This window comes from Carassius carassius, chromosome 17 (assembly GCF_963082965.1).
Source record: "Carassius carassius chromosome 17, fCarCar2.1, whole genome shotgun sequence".
NCBI lineage: Eukaryota > Metazoa > Chordata > Actinopteri > Cypriniformes > Cyprinidae > Carassius > Carassius carassius.
Genome location: NC_081771.1, coordinates 14,799,786 through 14,814,298, shown reverse-complemented (window position 1 = coordinate 14,814,298; position 14,513 = coordinate 14,799,786). Strand labels below are relative to the sequence as shown.

At 34.4% G+C, this 14,513-nt stretch overlaps 1 protein-coding gene across 1 annotated transcript in view; it reads right to left on the bottom strand.

The window, feature by feature from the left end:
* Positions 1-14,513, bottom strand: part of pde4ba (phosphodiesterase 4B, cAMP-specific a) — a 142,996-nt gene that overhangs the window by 96,061 nt on the left and 32,422 nt on the right. The window contains exon 3 of the mRNA XM_059571017.1: positions 6,649-6,887. Coding sequence (XP_059427000.1) covers positions 6,649-6,887 — 239 coding nt within the window. The remainder of the gene's footprint in view (positions 1-6,648; positions 6,888-14,513) is intronic.

The window sequence follows — 14,513 nt, the reverse complement described above, 5'->3', positions numbered from 1 at the left end:
TGGAACATTCAGATGGACAGAAAACAAAAATATATATATATAAAAGAGAAAAAGAGAACATGTGAATTGCTTCACTATATATTTAATTGAACATGCTTAACTTTATCAACCACCCAGGAAAAACAATGCACAAGATCCTTTGAGTAACATTTCCTGTAACGTGTTCAGATGTTCAGTCAGAAGGCACCTAGAAACCTATACAACAATAAATACCTAATGAAACAAATTGCAAAACCGTGATGTGATTTCTGGAGGTGCATTGCTGGATGCACTTCAAAGCACATTTGAACGTGAAACAGCAAACCGCTCGCCCTGTGTGACAGCAACACAGCAAGATTATCTCTGGCTCTCACAGAGACATGCTGAAGAATGGAAGTACAGTCAACACCAGCCGGCAGCCAGGACTTCACCATGGAGACGAAGGAGAAGAGGAAGTAAGGAGAACAGGAAGAAAATGATGAATGAGAGGATAAACAAAAAAGTTGGAACAGATGGTAAAATCTTATATTTTACCAGCTGTTTTGACAGATCTTTCAACACAGAAGACATGATATATAACCTAAATTCACTTATTTTGGCAAGCAAAGATCTGGGTTTAAACTGGGTTGAGATTCTGAGATTGCTATGAAAGAGGAGAGAGACAGATACTAGAAAGCCACTAAGATCAGTTGAATTATAAATATCAGTATGGATGGAATGAGTATCAAGTTGTTAAAGGGCTACTGAACCTTTAGTTGGTTTACTTCGTTCACCTTAACAGGGTCTACTGATTTCTGCTGCATTCACTTTAAACAAGGTCATCCTAAAAAAATCACAATTATTCAGGATATGTATATCGAAAAGTGTAAAGGGACCAAGAACTAAACCTTGAGGCACCTCGGTGACTAGCTGATTAGTCTTTAACATCCTCCTCTCAAGAAAACCTTAAGGCCTGGGTACACTTTATTTTCTGCATTCTACTCCATCTAGTGCACAGTTCAGCATTAAAGGCCATATACTATATGGACCATGAGTGCTCATAGACGTGTTTGGCAGTCATGCACTACCCAGTGGACCTTTGTTTTTTGGAGCACTCAAATCACTCACACATTTGCTGATGTATGTGCACAAGTAGATGTAAAGTGTATGCAGACATCAACGCACTGTAACGAAAACTGTTATACGAATATAGCATGAACAAAGGAAGAATGCTTTTAGCAGGATATGTCTGAATCTGTAAACACGGTTTCAGAGCAGATTTTGCAGTGTAGAGACTGTCCATGTATAATCTGCTTTGTATTCCCCTAAAGATCTTGCTCCATTGTGGTAAACTGGCTCCTACCGAGGGGAAACTGGGGCTCTTATTCTATTTATTGACATATCAGCTAGACTGTAGGTAGATAACGCCGTACTGAAAAACTGCAGTGCAAATCTGTAAACACCATTTTGATGACCCTGTTGGTTGTATGACTTCCATTTAGCAGACACTTCCTTAACCAACAGACAGTCCTCTGGGATCAAACTTCAGTAAAGTGGCTTACTAAATGTTAACAGTTCATGAGTCACTGCTGCTAGGATTTGAACCTATAAACTTTGAGTTGCCATTTCACATTTACTTCTAATCTTCTACTACTAATATCCTTAGTAGGGGTTTGCATTATTGTGAAATCCAAGCCTTGTGTGGATATGTGAGTCTAGCACGGACCTTTGTGAGTCGTGAGCCTATTCACTGATGGAGTCTAAGTGGAGAGGTCTTACATAACTGAAGGTCTTACATAAAGACATTTCCTTACTGCTGACTGCTGCGATGAGGGAAGTCATATGGCTCCCAATTCTAGTTCATATTGTAAAAAGGATGAGAGATGCTGGGCACCAACAGGGACATTTATAGCCACCAAAAAAACCTTTTTTAGAAAGCTAGTTATAGATACACAAATAAAGCCATTAATTCATCCCAAAACATTTAACATATGTTAACATCGCTTTCTAGATTTTGTAAATTAATTCCCTGCTAAAAACTTTAAGATTAAAGTTTGAAAATCTCAAATTGTTTTGCAGTGTTGAAATGTTTACTACTTAAAATCTAATTACCTTGATGGTGGCATTACAATATTTATAAGTGAACTGTATTTGGGGCTTTTTCTTACTCATTCACAAGTAACCATTTTTTCTAGTTTATTTTTTATATATTTTACCATATATTGCCACTTTTGCACAGCAAAGACAGCACAGAAGTTGTGCTATGAAATAACAAGTCATGCTAATTTACCTATCAATGGCAAAGCAACTGTGATGCTGTATTTAATTTACACAGAACCAAAGCAAAAAAAACTAAAATGCTAATCTAGTTTAATTACAGCCAGTACTACTCCTGAAGTTCAAAGTTCAAATTATTAGAATCAGCACTCCACTCCACGGCAGGAGACACTGTATTTGACAATGTGGGAAATGCAGGTCAGTTTGATTTGAGGATAGCTGATAACTGCAGGCCCCAGAAGGCCTCGATTAATTGTTCTCTAAGCACAAATCAAGCCTAGAAACATAAAAGCTTGATGCCTCTAATCCAACAAAATAGTTTGCACACACACAATGTCTGACTGTGACCACAGTTTGAACACGTTCTAATGGTACAGTTGGTTAGTGAGTGTGTGTGTGTGTGTGTGTGTGTGTGTGTGTGTGTGTGTGTGTGTGTGTGTGTGTGTGTGTGTGTGTATGTGTGAAGCCATCCTTCATCTTTACCCTTGTCTGATGGCTTCTCTGGCATTTTAAGGTGAAGGGTCATATGAAAGGAGATGTCTTAAAATCCTCCGCTAAGAGCTTTGAAGAACACCAACAACAAAAGCCTTTGAGAAAGATGATTCCAATCTTGCGCAAGAAAGGCCACGAGTAATGAGAAAATAACACAGACTGGGAATGAACATACACGAACACACAGACACCAATTTAACTTGGAAGCATAAATGGAAAGATCGCATAGACTTCTATTGTTTTTATTTACAGCTAGTTATTAATACTACAACGTAACCCTTCTTCATTTTAACGCACACACACAAAAAATCTTTTTGTATAATTTTAACAAATGAGGATGTAAAGTGGCTTGTATCTGAGAACAAATCTGACCACAAAGTATGGTACAAAAACACACACAAAAAAAAAAAAAACAAATTGATGAATCTTATTGCTTAGTTTGCAGAGGTGATGTGGGTGTGTGCATATTCGCGTGTCTTAAGCCTGGTTTCATGTGGATGTTTTCTCATACAGCTCATGATGCGCGTGGATGTAACCACATTACAGATAATGAACACATTACAGATAATGAACAGAAAAGACTGTACCTCAACTGGTTTCAGACAAATTACTTTATCAGAGAATTTTTGTTTTCGACATGGCTGACTTATGTCTCACTAAAAAGGCACTTCAAGCTTTCTTTAGATATATTTCTCATGTCTGTCTGTGTGTCAAGTATTTGCTAATATTTTGCTCATTTTAGTGACGCATTTAAGGAAGATATTCGAGACTGAGACTGCATAAACGCCACCCTGTTTGTTTTCTATATTTTACAAAAGCACAATATTTTTGTTGGTATTGCGAGTGTATACAAAAAAAATAGCTTTTAAAGTTTCAAATGAAAAATTACTCTTACCTGTACAATCAAAAATTGCAAAACATTTTAAGTTCTTTTCACTATTATCAGAAAATAAATGCAAGTGATCATTAAAGGTCCTGTTTTGATACTTATGTAATTTTTCAGTGAATATGAAATTACTGAAAGGATTATTAGTTTCACTTTGTAGTGTACTTTTTTAGGTTTGATAACTTAAAACACTTTGAAAAGTAAAGTAAACTTGAAAGTAACTTAAAAGTAATTAGTAATCAGATTACTTTTTAAACGCAGTAATTGGTAATGTTATCAAATTACAATTTTAAATAAGTAATCAGTAATTTGTAGTCGATTACATTTTTTGAGTAACTTTTAGTAATCACCAACATGCATTTGAAACCCATACATTTTTCCTTTCTTCTATGGAGCACACTGAATAATATTTAGCAACTGGTTTAGAAATTATTTATTTATTAATTAACTGATAATGTATTTTAAAACTTATAATACAAAATATAGGCCAACGTAAATGTTGTTAGGGTGTTTACATGAACTCACACATTGGTGTAAAAATTACACAATACTGTGTATACACACTAAATGGTCCTTTTTATGTCTCGTTGAAAAAAAAAGCAGCTACAACATTCTGCTAAACTTCTTTTTTTTTTTGTTCCTCAGAAAATAAAGCCATGCATATTTCAGGGTCAGTATATTCATATTTCTAAGATATGATGACAACTAAATGTCACAGAGACAGACATGTTCTTACATCATACAACCATTCATCCTGCAGGAAGTGACAGATTAGAACTAAACAGACCTTGATCTGACCCGGACACAAAAGTGTGAGGAGGTCTCTTTCCCAGGAGTCTTGTGGAAAGGCACTTCTGAATGAATCTGCCTCACACTGTCTGCCTGACGTGATGTCAGAAATTTTTCTTTCTCTCTCACACAATCACTCGCACACAATAGAGCACTCAGTCCCTAGAAAGTGGGTAAAGTCACTGATGACTTCGCTTGGCAGACAGCTCAGTTCCCTGTAGTGTCTGTCCTCCAGCATCATTGCTTATGCCTGGCCCATAAAGCTATCCCACAAGCCACCTGGGAGCGCCCAAATCAATCTGCAACAGAGTCACGTCAACAGGAAAATAATTGTGCTCCAAATATAGCACTTTCCCTAAACCTTGTCTCCTGATTCTCCTAACACACACATCAAACAGACAGCAGCTCTAACAAGAGCAGAAATGCAAGAGTGTGAGACAGCAGGGCAAAAATTAATGCTTGCCAGTGTCTTTACTCGTTTTAGTTATATATATATATATATATATATGTGTGTGTGTGTGTGTGTGTGTGTGTGTCCAGTATTCTAACTGGAATGAAGTCATACTATAGTCACACTATAGGTTTTGAAATTTAAGTAAATTTTAACTGATTATGTGCCTTTTCCAGTGAGCTATTTTGTTACCATGATCAACCGATTCAGTGATATATCCTCAAAAAATTATGGATGCACAAATTGGAAATAATTTTCTTTCTCTCATAAATGCACCAAAGGTAGTTATGGCAGATGTCAAGATTTTCAGTGAAAACTTATATAATCTTGGTCTGTTTCTCTCAAAACACCTGTAATAGGGTGGTATGATTCACTTTTTTAATCATTTTGTCCTTGACACTCTTTTGTCCTTGATACACTTTCATTTTATGGAAAAGAGTGGCCATGGTATTCAACTAGATCTCTTATGATTCTGGGTGAACTATTCTTTTAAATAAACATTATGAGACTAGCTTCCACATCTCAATTTTTCATCCATTTAAACGGGACATGCAATGAAATGGCCTACTTTAATACATGTATGATAAATGTGGGTCTGGTGTGTTTTTTAGGGGCAGACTGATGAATGCACATGAAGTTTACCAAACCAGAGGTGTCACACACAGAAACACCTGAGAAGAAAAACCATGACCTATTATAGTTTCAATGCTGCCCTCCACTGACAAACAACGACAACAACTACCAATTTAATGCATGTACTGTAATCTGACGGAAAAATGTTTTGCAAACATATCAAACTTATGTGCTCTAAAGCTGAAATATTGAAAATCAGACCTGTTTATTTTCAGACAGATAAAACAAAAATCTAATTTGTGGCTACACTAATCATATAAAGTATTATAAGCATCCAATCACAAATGTGTTTTGGTCTTATTGGTGCATTTGCTGTGGGCCCATCAAGCTATTGCAACTCACTAATTGCAACTCTGCTGTCAAATCACATCATTTTAGCAGACAATTTAAAGGAAGAATTATTGATGGATGATTACAAACCAGCTGTTGCTGTGTTGCCAAGCACAACCAGACAGATTTCCCTCTCCTTGTGGCAACAAGACTGAGCATCATGCAGCAATTTAGGACTTCCATATATACATATGTTATATGTAAAGCATATTTCAGATGCTAAGACATTAAGTACAAGTACATTAGAAAGACCGAACAAAACATTTAAAGGAATATTTCAACCAAAAATGTATCATCATACCAAATCATCATTTGCTCACTTTCCAAGTATTAGTTTATTTCCTCTATTCAACACAAAATATATTATTTGTCAAAGAAGAATATTGGTAACCAAAGGGTAGCCAAAGGTAATGAAACAACAACCTGACTTTTACAGCTAAAAAAAAGGGGGAACCAGTTTCAGGGGAACCTGACATAACCAAATAAAACAAAACACTCACTACCGTTCAAGAATTTGGGGTCATTACGATTTAAAATGTTACATAAGATTTTTATTTCAAATAAATTCTGTGCTTTTGAACTTTCTTTGTTAACTTTAGGATCTCTTTCTCAAAGATCACAATTTCCATTAAAATATTTAGCATTATTAAAATATTTCTAAAACAGGTTTCCCAAAACAATTTTCCAACCATTGTTAAACCTAAATCTGTAAAATAAATAAGTCTCTGCATTTTAAACTGAGATGGAAAAAGTCTGATGTATTTTATAAGATATTACATTTTTGAAATGAAAGTTGAGGAGCAGTGAAAGGAGCTGATTGACATGGACTCACCACTCAGAGTCCACAGGTGTGATGTCAATGCGAGGGGGCGTAACGAAGGGCAGAGTAGTTGGTCTTGCCATGATCTCGTCATCTGGACTGCGGGACCTTTCCATCTGCCGCCATGATAAAGGAGGCAACTGTAGGTTACCAGAGAAACGGCGCCGCCTCCGCCGAAGGTCCACCCCCAGCGTGCAACCCGAAGATGTGAAAGATTCACTAAGTCTGCAGTCTGGAGGCTCTTTACTGTCCTGGAGATAAAAAAAGAGAGGTATGTAGGTATTAAAAATAATGCAGTGCCATGTCAGCAGATGAGGTTTTGATGACAAGAGCTGTACTGTACATGTTCAGCCGGTTACACGGGAGTTGTATATATACAATTAAATAAAAGCAAGTAAAAAAAAAAGAGATCGAAATCAGAGGGCAAAAAAGAAAAATTGCTTTCAGGTGATTAAAGATTTGAGTGAATTAGACAAAGACGTTGTAACGTTTTCATACCACTAGAGGGCGCCAAAGTATTTTATGTTTCTTGAAAATACATTAAAAGGCATTTAACAGAAGACTGCTGTATAGACAAAAGCTCTAGGTTTTGGAAAGTCTAAATAAAACAAAAGATCTGTAAATAATATTTTAAATTTTATACCTTTATAATAATTTTTGGATTAGACGTGTCAGATAAATCTTTATAGTCTATACATGCGCTGTTACAAAATTTAAAACAAGCACCAAACCGTGATATCGTACAGTTGTTTTTTGTATGTGATATATTTTTAGATGAATATTAAGGTACTGGTTAGCAAAGTAATACCATCTAAAAACAACCTTATTACCAAGATACTTCCTTTGTACATTTTGTAAGGAAAGGGAAAGACAAAAAAACTCCCCCCACAGAGCTGAGATAGGAGAAACACTGCAGTGATTGATATATGCTGTATTCGCTCTAATAAATTTTCCATCACCGCTGTGTTCCGGCGAACACGCGGTTCATTTGTGTGTACTAGAAAACCATGACAAGCAAAGAGTTCTTTCAATTTAGTCACCCTCACAAGGTGCCCACAAAAACAAAGATACGCACAACAAAACCAGTAGTCAGCTTCACCAACAAAATGACTCGTATGCACTGGTTTCTACTTCAGTTTGAATAAGTGTCATGAGTCTTCCTCTGAGGTTATGCGAATAGAATATTTTCTCTTCCTTTATCACACACATACATGTAAACAGCAAACTTCTAAGACACCACTCTCTCTCAAAAATAAAGTGATACCTTCCATGAGGTAATATGTACCTATGTAAGTTTAGGGTTAAATAAGGTAAAAAGATGTACAATTTAGCTTTTGTACCTTACTGTACCACCCCAGTGATAGCTTTTACTTTTTGATTATTTTTTATATCAGCCCTAGTTCATTTGAAATTTTATAGTACTTTATAAAAATTAAAAGCATTTCATAAAAGCACATAATAATATTTAGATAATTTTTCTTTTTTATATATACCCATTTTTATTCATATATATTTTTGTATATTTATTTTAAGCTCTAAAAAATACTTAACAGAAATTGCTATTTGTGGGGGAGGGGGGGTGAATTGCAACTGACTAAAAAGTAATTTAAATGTAATAAAAATTTTAAATCATAATTACTACATTACTACAATAACATTAATTTAATTATTGAAACTTCTGGAAGTATAACATTTTCATTATTATTATTTTATATATATATATATATATATATATATATATATTACTTACTGTAAATAAAAGAGTTGGAAAAGCAGCTTTCTCATTACAGCAGAGCTACCAGAAAACATCTCGTAAGGTCTTTAAATATCGCATTTGACAATGAAGGGCCTTGTAGTCCAAAAAGGTTGAGAACTGCTGACAGAGAAAGTGCTAACCAATAGGAATGTGTTGCCCAATCTTTTAAAACTGCAGCACTAAAATAAAATAAAATGTCTGTATGCATTTAAAAAAAAAAATCCCTAATTTCTAATTTATTTATATACAACATCCAATATATAAGTTATAGCTTTGTGCATGTACTGTAAAACCATTCACACTATGGTGTGTGCTGTGCTGTTCCAACACAGTGGTAGTGAGCATGATGGGAAGATATGTGGGCAGCTGAAGATGTTTGATAGCAGACCAACGCTGACTGGAAAGCAAAAGAAACTCGCCAGCAACTGATATCATCAGTACAGCTGAGAAAAGAAGAAGAGTGTTTCTGCATCATCTGTCAGGAACCACACAAAAAAAACAACTATCAGGAATGAACAGAGCTCATGTTGTGAAGAGGAAAACTGTTGACAGGAGCTGCTAAAAAGCTCATCCAAACAGACAAGGCTGAAAAAGCTCTGGATGCTAAGACAAGAAAACACTTCTACACCCCGTTTTCATCTGAAAACAGAGCAGGTGGAGGATAAATGATGCCCTAACCTAATAGAAAATGCATCACCACAGATCGGATCTCCATATGTCGCCAAATTGTAGACATATCTGTATAAGACTTCACTTCACACCCCCACATAGATCAGATTTTTGCCCCTTTCGAGCCTTTCCTTCAAAAATCTCTAAATGTAGTTCCTTCAATGGGGACTTTCATATGCTTTTGTCCTTAAATGCAATGCTCACTTTGAATGCTGGGAACAATCTGCTATCCTTCACATCACATCCTGGGAGGATGAATCATGCTGAGAGTCTCAGAGTTCATTTCAATATTTCAAAATACTCCGTCAAGGACGCTGCAGATAACTTCAAGGTTTGATCTGTTCTCAAGTCCTCAAAGAAGACGTTTCTGACAAAACGTGTCCTGGCTAGAGGTGACTATAAAGATATATGTTACAGAGGTCTGCAAGCATCAAACTAATTTCAAAAGCACCTTAGAAGTTCATCAGTTCCTTCAGCAAACCACTGGTCTGGATGTAGCACCATGGTCCTGTGAGGCATGACATTTTAATGACAGACAAACTCACTTGAACTTAAAAAGCAATATAAAAACGATTTGTATAAGCCATGTACAATGTTCTGTTGAAAGCCATAGGTTTAAGTGAAAGACAAAATTTAAAGTCACCATTAATTCAAAACTGACTATTCAGATTAGAGTATTCTTTAATGAGAAATGTTGCTGAAATAAAATAATATTTATTAATGGTTAATAGTTATAAAAATATATGTACAGGTATAGTTTTAGTTAACAATAATATAACCCTGCCTGTAACACACATTGTTGTAATTAAATTAATGCAATAGCAAACAAAACGATTAAAAACCATACATTTTTTTCTCATTCAAGAAGCCATTTCACTCAGACATACATCACAATAGGGAAGAAAAGATGAAACTATTGTTTCAAGCTGATTTTAACATGTTACTTACTGCTAATCTTGATATTTCTCCTCTGCAAGGGTTTAAGAAGTGCTGTTCATTTGTAAATGAGTCAAAAAGCAACAATCAGTCAATCCATTCTGATTCATTCATAAATCGAAATGATCCGAGTTAATTCAGTTGTGGTAGCGGAAATCAGATTAACAGCTTACTGGAAGGGAAGATTTTCAGTTAATAATGATTTCTATTTTGGCTTGTTTCTTCTCACACAATATCATACGGCTTCAGAAAACTTGGAATATAGTAAATTTTGATCACTTCTATGATACTTTATGATGCCTTTAGACTTAAAATCTTAGGTTTCCATTATTTAATAGTAGGGGTGTCCAAAACAGCAACATTTTTTTCCTTTTGGGGTGAAATATTACTGTGTCCTTTAAACACAATGTTCAGATTCCCCTTCAGTCAGGGGCGGACTGGCCATCTGGACGTTCTGGAGAATATATCTCTAGACTTCTCCAGAACGGCCGTCCATCCAACGGCCATCGGCCTGCTGGTTCATCATCAAAGAAAAGGTGTCAGATAAAGTGACGTTGGCAGCCGACAAAAGGGGACGCTAATGAAATCTATTTTTGCTTAAAAGAAGCCGAAATCTGTTATTTAAATCGTCATCACACCACTACGCACAAACAACGGGGACGCCAGAGTTGCACTTGCCTCAAATTTCAAAGGTAAAATGGATTGTCAACAAAAGCTTTTTGCCAAATGCGTGACAGAAATGTTTGCACTGAACTATGTTTTTAGGGTTTCCGCGGGTCCTTCAAAAAAAGTTTCAGTTAAATCATTTAAATTTAAGACCATGTCATTTCTAAAATGATACAGAAAGCACTATATTTCTGCTTGTTCCGATTGAATTAGCTTTTTCAATAAGCCCTCTGCTATTTTTGCTAAATATTTTTAAATGTGAACCAGTGGATCGACAAAAAGCTAATGCATTATAAAAAATCTAAACAATTAAGACACTAAGATGTATTTATTTTATTTAATATAATAATTGATTAATAATAGCCTAATTGTTTAAATTAATATAATAATTGATACTTTGACTCTTCCCTTTTCTTAAAAATAGTTTGACGGCTGGAATGCGAAGTGCAGGTCTTAAAAGGTCTTTAAAGCTCTTAAATTTTATCTTTAAAATCCTGCAGTTCCCCGATTATTTTATGGTACCATTTGGAATAACTATTTATTTATTTATTTATTTATTTTTAATAAGCCCTTTATAACTGTCCTCTTATGTTGTTTTGAAAATGTTCTGTAATAAAAAATAGGATTAGCAGATTTACAGACAATGAAACTGAGATGTTTTTTTTGTTGGGGTGATATTACTGTCAACTGACAACAAAGTTTCCCTTCTGAATTAGCTGAACTGCACAAGTTTTATAGTTAATAAAATCTTTAAAACCAAATTACATTAATTATACTATATTTTCCTTCAATAAAAAGGAAATTGAGTAAGATGATGTAAAAGGTGTGTGGAAGTGGATTAGTAAACTGGCCTCTGGGTATACAGGAGAAAAAATGCTGGCCCTCATCACTATCAAAGTTGCCCATCCCTGCTATAGATCATATAGCCTGTGAGCACTATATTAATATCCCAGGACACCCCTAGTCCAAAAGTTCACTGCTCTTTATTACTTTGCATTGTCTTACATGAATATTCCATTCATTCATAAAGAGACAGCAACGATTCTACAATGGGTTACATTTAAGAGATAGGTCTATTGAGTTAGAAAATAGAGAAAATTGAATTGTCTATAAGGAGATAAGTCTGATAAACATGACACACAGACACACACAGAGAGAGAGATAGAGAGAGAGAGAGAGAGAGAGAGAGAGAGACATGTGTATCCTCAAATTGAAGAATTCATTTGTTTCAGGTTTCTAGAGTCTAGGTTTATGCTTATTATTGTCATATTATACATTTTTTTTTCTATTGATTAAGGATGATTTTAGTTCATACAATAATACATTTATTTCAATCCCCTACTGAGAAAAAAAAAAATAGAAACCATCACATCATTTGTAATTGTTTTATTTCATTACAGTCCATCCCTGCCTTCAGTCAAGGGCAAATATGAAGATATTTTACAGATTTAGATGCCTCTATTAGCTCATGTTGCCTGGCGAAGGACATAATCTGTATTTGACAGATCCGAACATTAGCTCACGGTAAACGTATCATATTGTGATTGGACAGCGTCCTCCTAAGTTGATGTTATCCGGACCATTGGCTCAACCCTGTGCAATTACAATGTTTTGTCCCCAAATGAACTCAGAGGGAAAGCACAGGAGCATGACGTAGCAATCAGCCAGACCAGGGATGACCAAGGTGACCTCCTGAGATGCCCTGTGTCTGGAACACTCTGCGGTCAGCTCGCAGCCATCGCCTGCAGTCACCCGAGACCACATTCTTTTTTAATTCATTAGACTAATGCAGCGGCTCTCCGAGCTATAAAACAGCCCTGTGCTCTACAGACAACCTTTTCTCCTTCAAACTAAAATTACCCAAAGCACAGGCACTCAAACAAAATACCTTTGACCATATGGTGCTTGACTCTCTGACTTTGTTTAAAAGAAAAATAACTTGAGAGAAATGTGTTTCATCAAACACAGAACATTTATGGACTAAACAGAATATGATGTGATTGTCAAAATATCAACATTTCAATAGTCCAGCAGTTCTCATTTCTAGTCCTGGCGAACCAATCACTGCACATTTTGTAGGTCTCTTTTATCTGACACCTTTAGTTCAGTTCATGGAGTTCAATAAAATTCGACAAAATTAACCACTGCTGTAGTCGATAACAATAAGTGTAGTTTCACAACATACAACACCAGAACAAAAAAAAAACTACGATTATTGAACACTTTCATGTGTAATAAATTAAAATAAATAAAGACAACATTATTATTTATTAAACCCAAATAAAATAAAATAAAATTATTATTATTATAATTAATAATATTACTAAATGCAGATTTATTATTGTTAGTTTGACTATTTTTTGTTTTATTACTTTTATTGCTTTTATTTAATACTAATATTAAATAATGGCAAATATTATTTATAATAATAATAATAATCTTTTATTGCATTAATTCTAATAATATAATAAATAATATTATTATATTATTATAACTATTATATATATTGTTGTTTAGTACTAACATGTTTTATTTAAATTATTTAAATAATAAAAATAAAAATGTTTAAACGTAGTTGTATTTTCAACAAAGTTGTTATTATAATTTCTAGTGATGTCAAACAATTAATCGTGATTAATCACATCCAAAATAAAAGTTAATTTTTACATGTATGTGTGCTGTGTATATTTATTATGTATACATAAATACACACACATACTAGTGTATATTTAGAAAATATTTACATGTATTTACAGTCATATAATTTATATTATAAATAAATTTATTTTAAAAATAACACATTTTTCTGAAATATATACATGCATGTGTCTGTATTTATATATACAATAATAAATATACACAGCACACATACATAATGTAAACAAAAACTTTTATTTTGAATGTGATTAATCAATATTAATCGTTTGATTACACTAATTATTATTATTATTATTATTATAAAATGCAGTTTTCCATTAGGCATATAGTAATACTTCATTTTGAATAAAGTTAATTCATGTCAATTATTATTAATATTATCGTTTAATACTAGTAATATATACATTGCTATTTGCTACCCATTACTACCACTCCTCGGGAACAGAACTGAGTTGGTACTGCATTGCCATCATTACTTTTTTTTAATCAACTTTTGAAATTCCTAGCATAAATCTACAGTAAAATGATTTTATATACAAAACCAAAGTGTAAAGAAGACATCATTTTAAAGCTTATTACATGTAATCCTTTAACAAATCCTGTAATTAGGAAGTAGCTTAACTATGTTTAGTACCTTTCTGAATGACTATTAGTCCCATTATCCCATTCCCAAAGCAGATAAAGAGAATCATTAAAGGTGACTGGAGAAACAGAAGAGACACATCGCACTATGGATGTGAGTTCATGGGTTCACCTCATAAACCAAGAGTTCAATAAATTGGACAGATCCAACGGAGACTCTACCAGCAGAATTCTAAATAATGCCTGTAGCAGAATAAGAAATGTATCCACTAATAAACTGACAGTCAAAATAGCCATTACATTTCATATGCAGTTATAATAGTGACAAACAAACCTTCCTTCACAAAGTTTTAAACTTTCAAGGGCTTTGTCAAAGGCATGACTTAGCAATCCAAACTAAGATGACAAAGCCAAATTATAATAACACAAACAGAGAAATACCTACAATATTGGACAGAAGCAACATCACAACACAGTGCATTGGAAAGCTATTTATCCCTAAACAAAGAGTGCAAACTGGCAGAATATTTGTGCAAAGTGACTAGGAAAAGTATCCAAAGATACATGCAGGGACAGGGACAGGCATGAAAGATGACAGACTGTGTCCCCA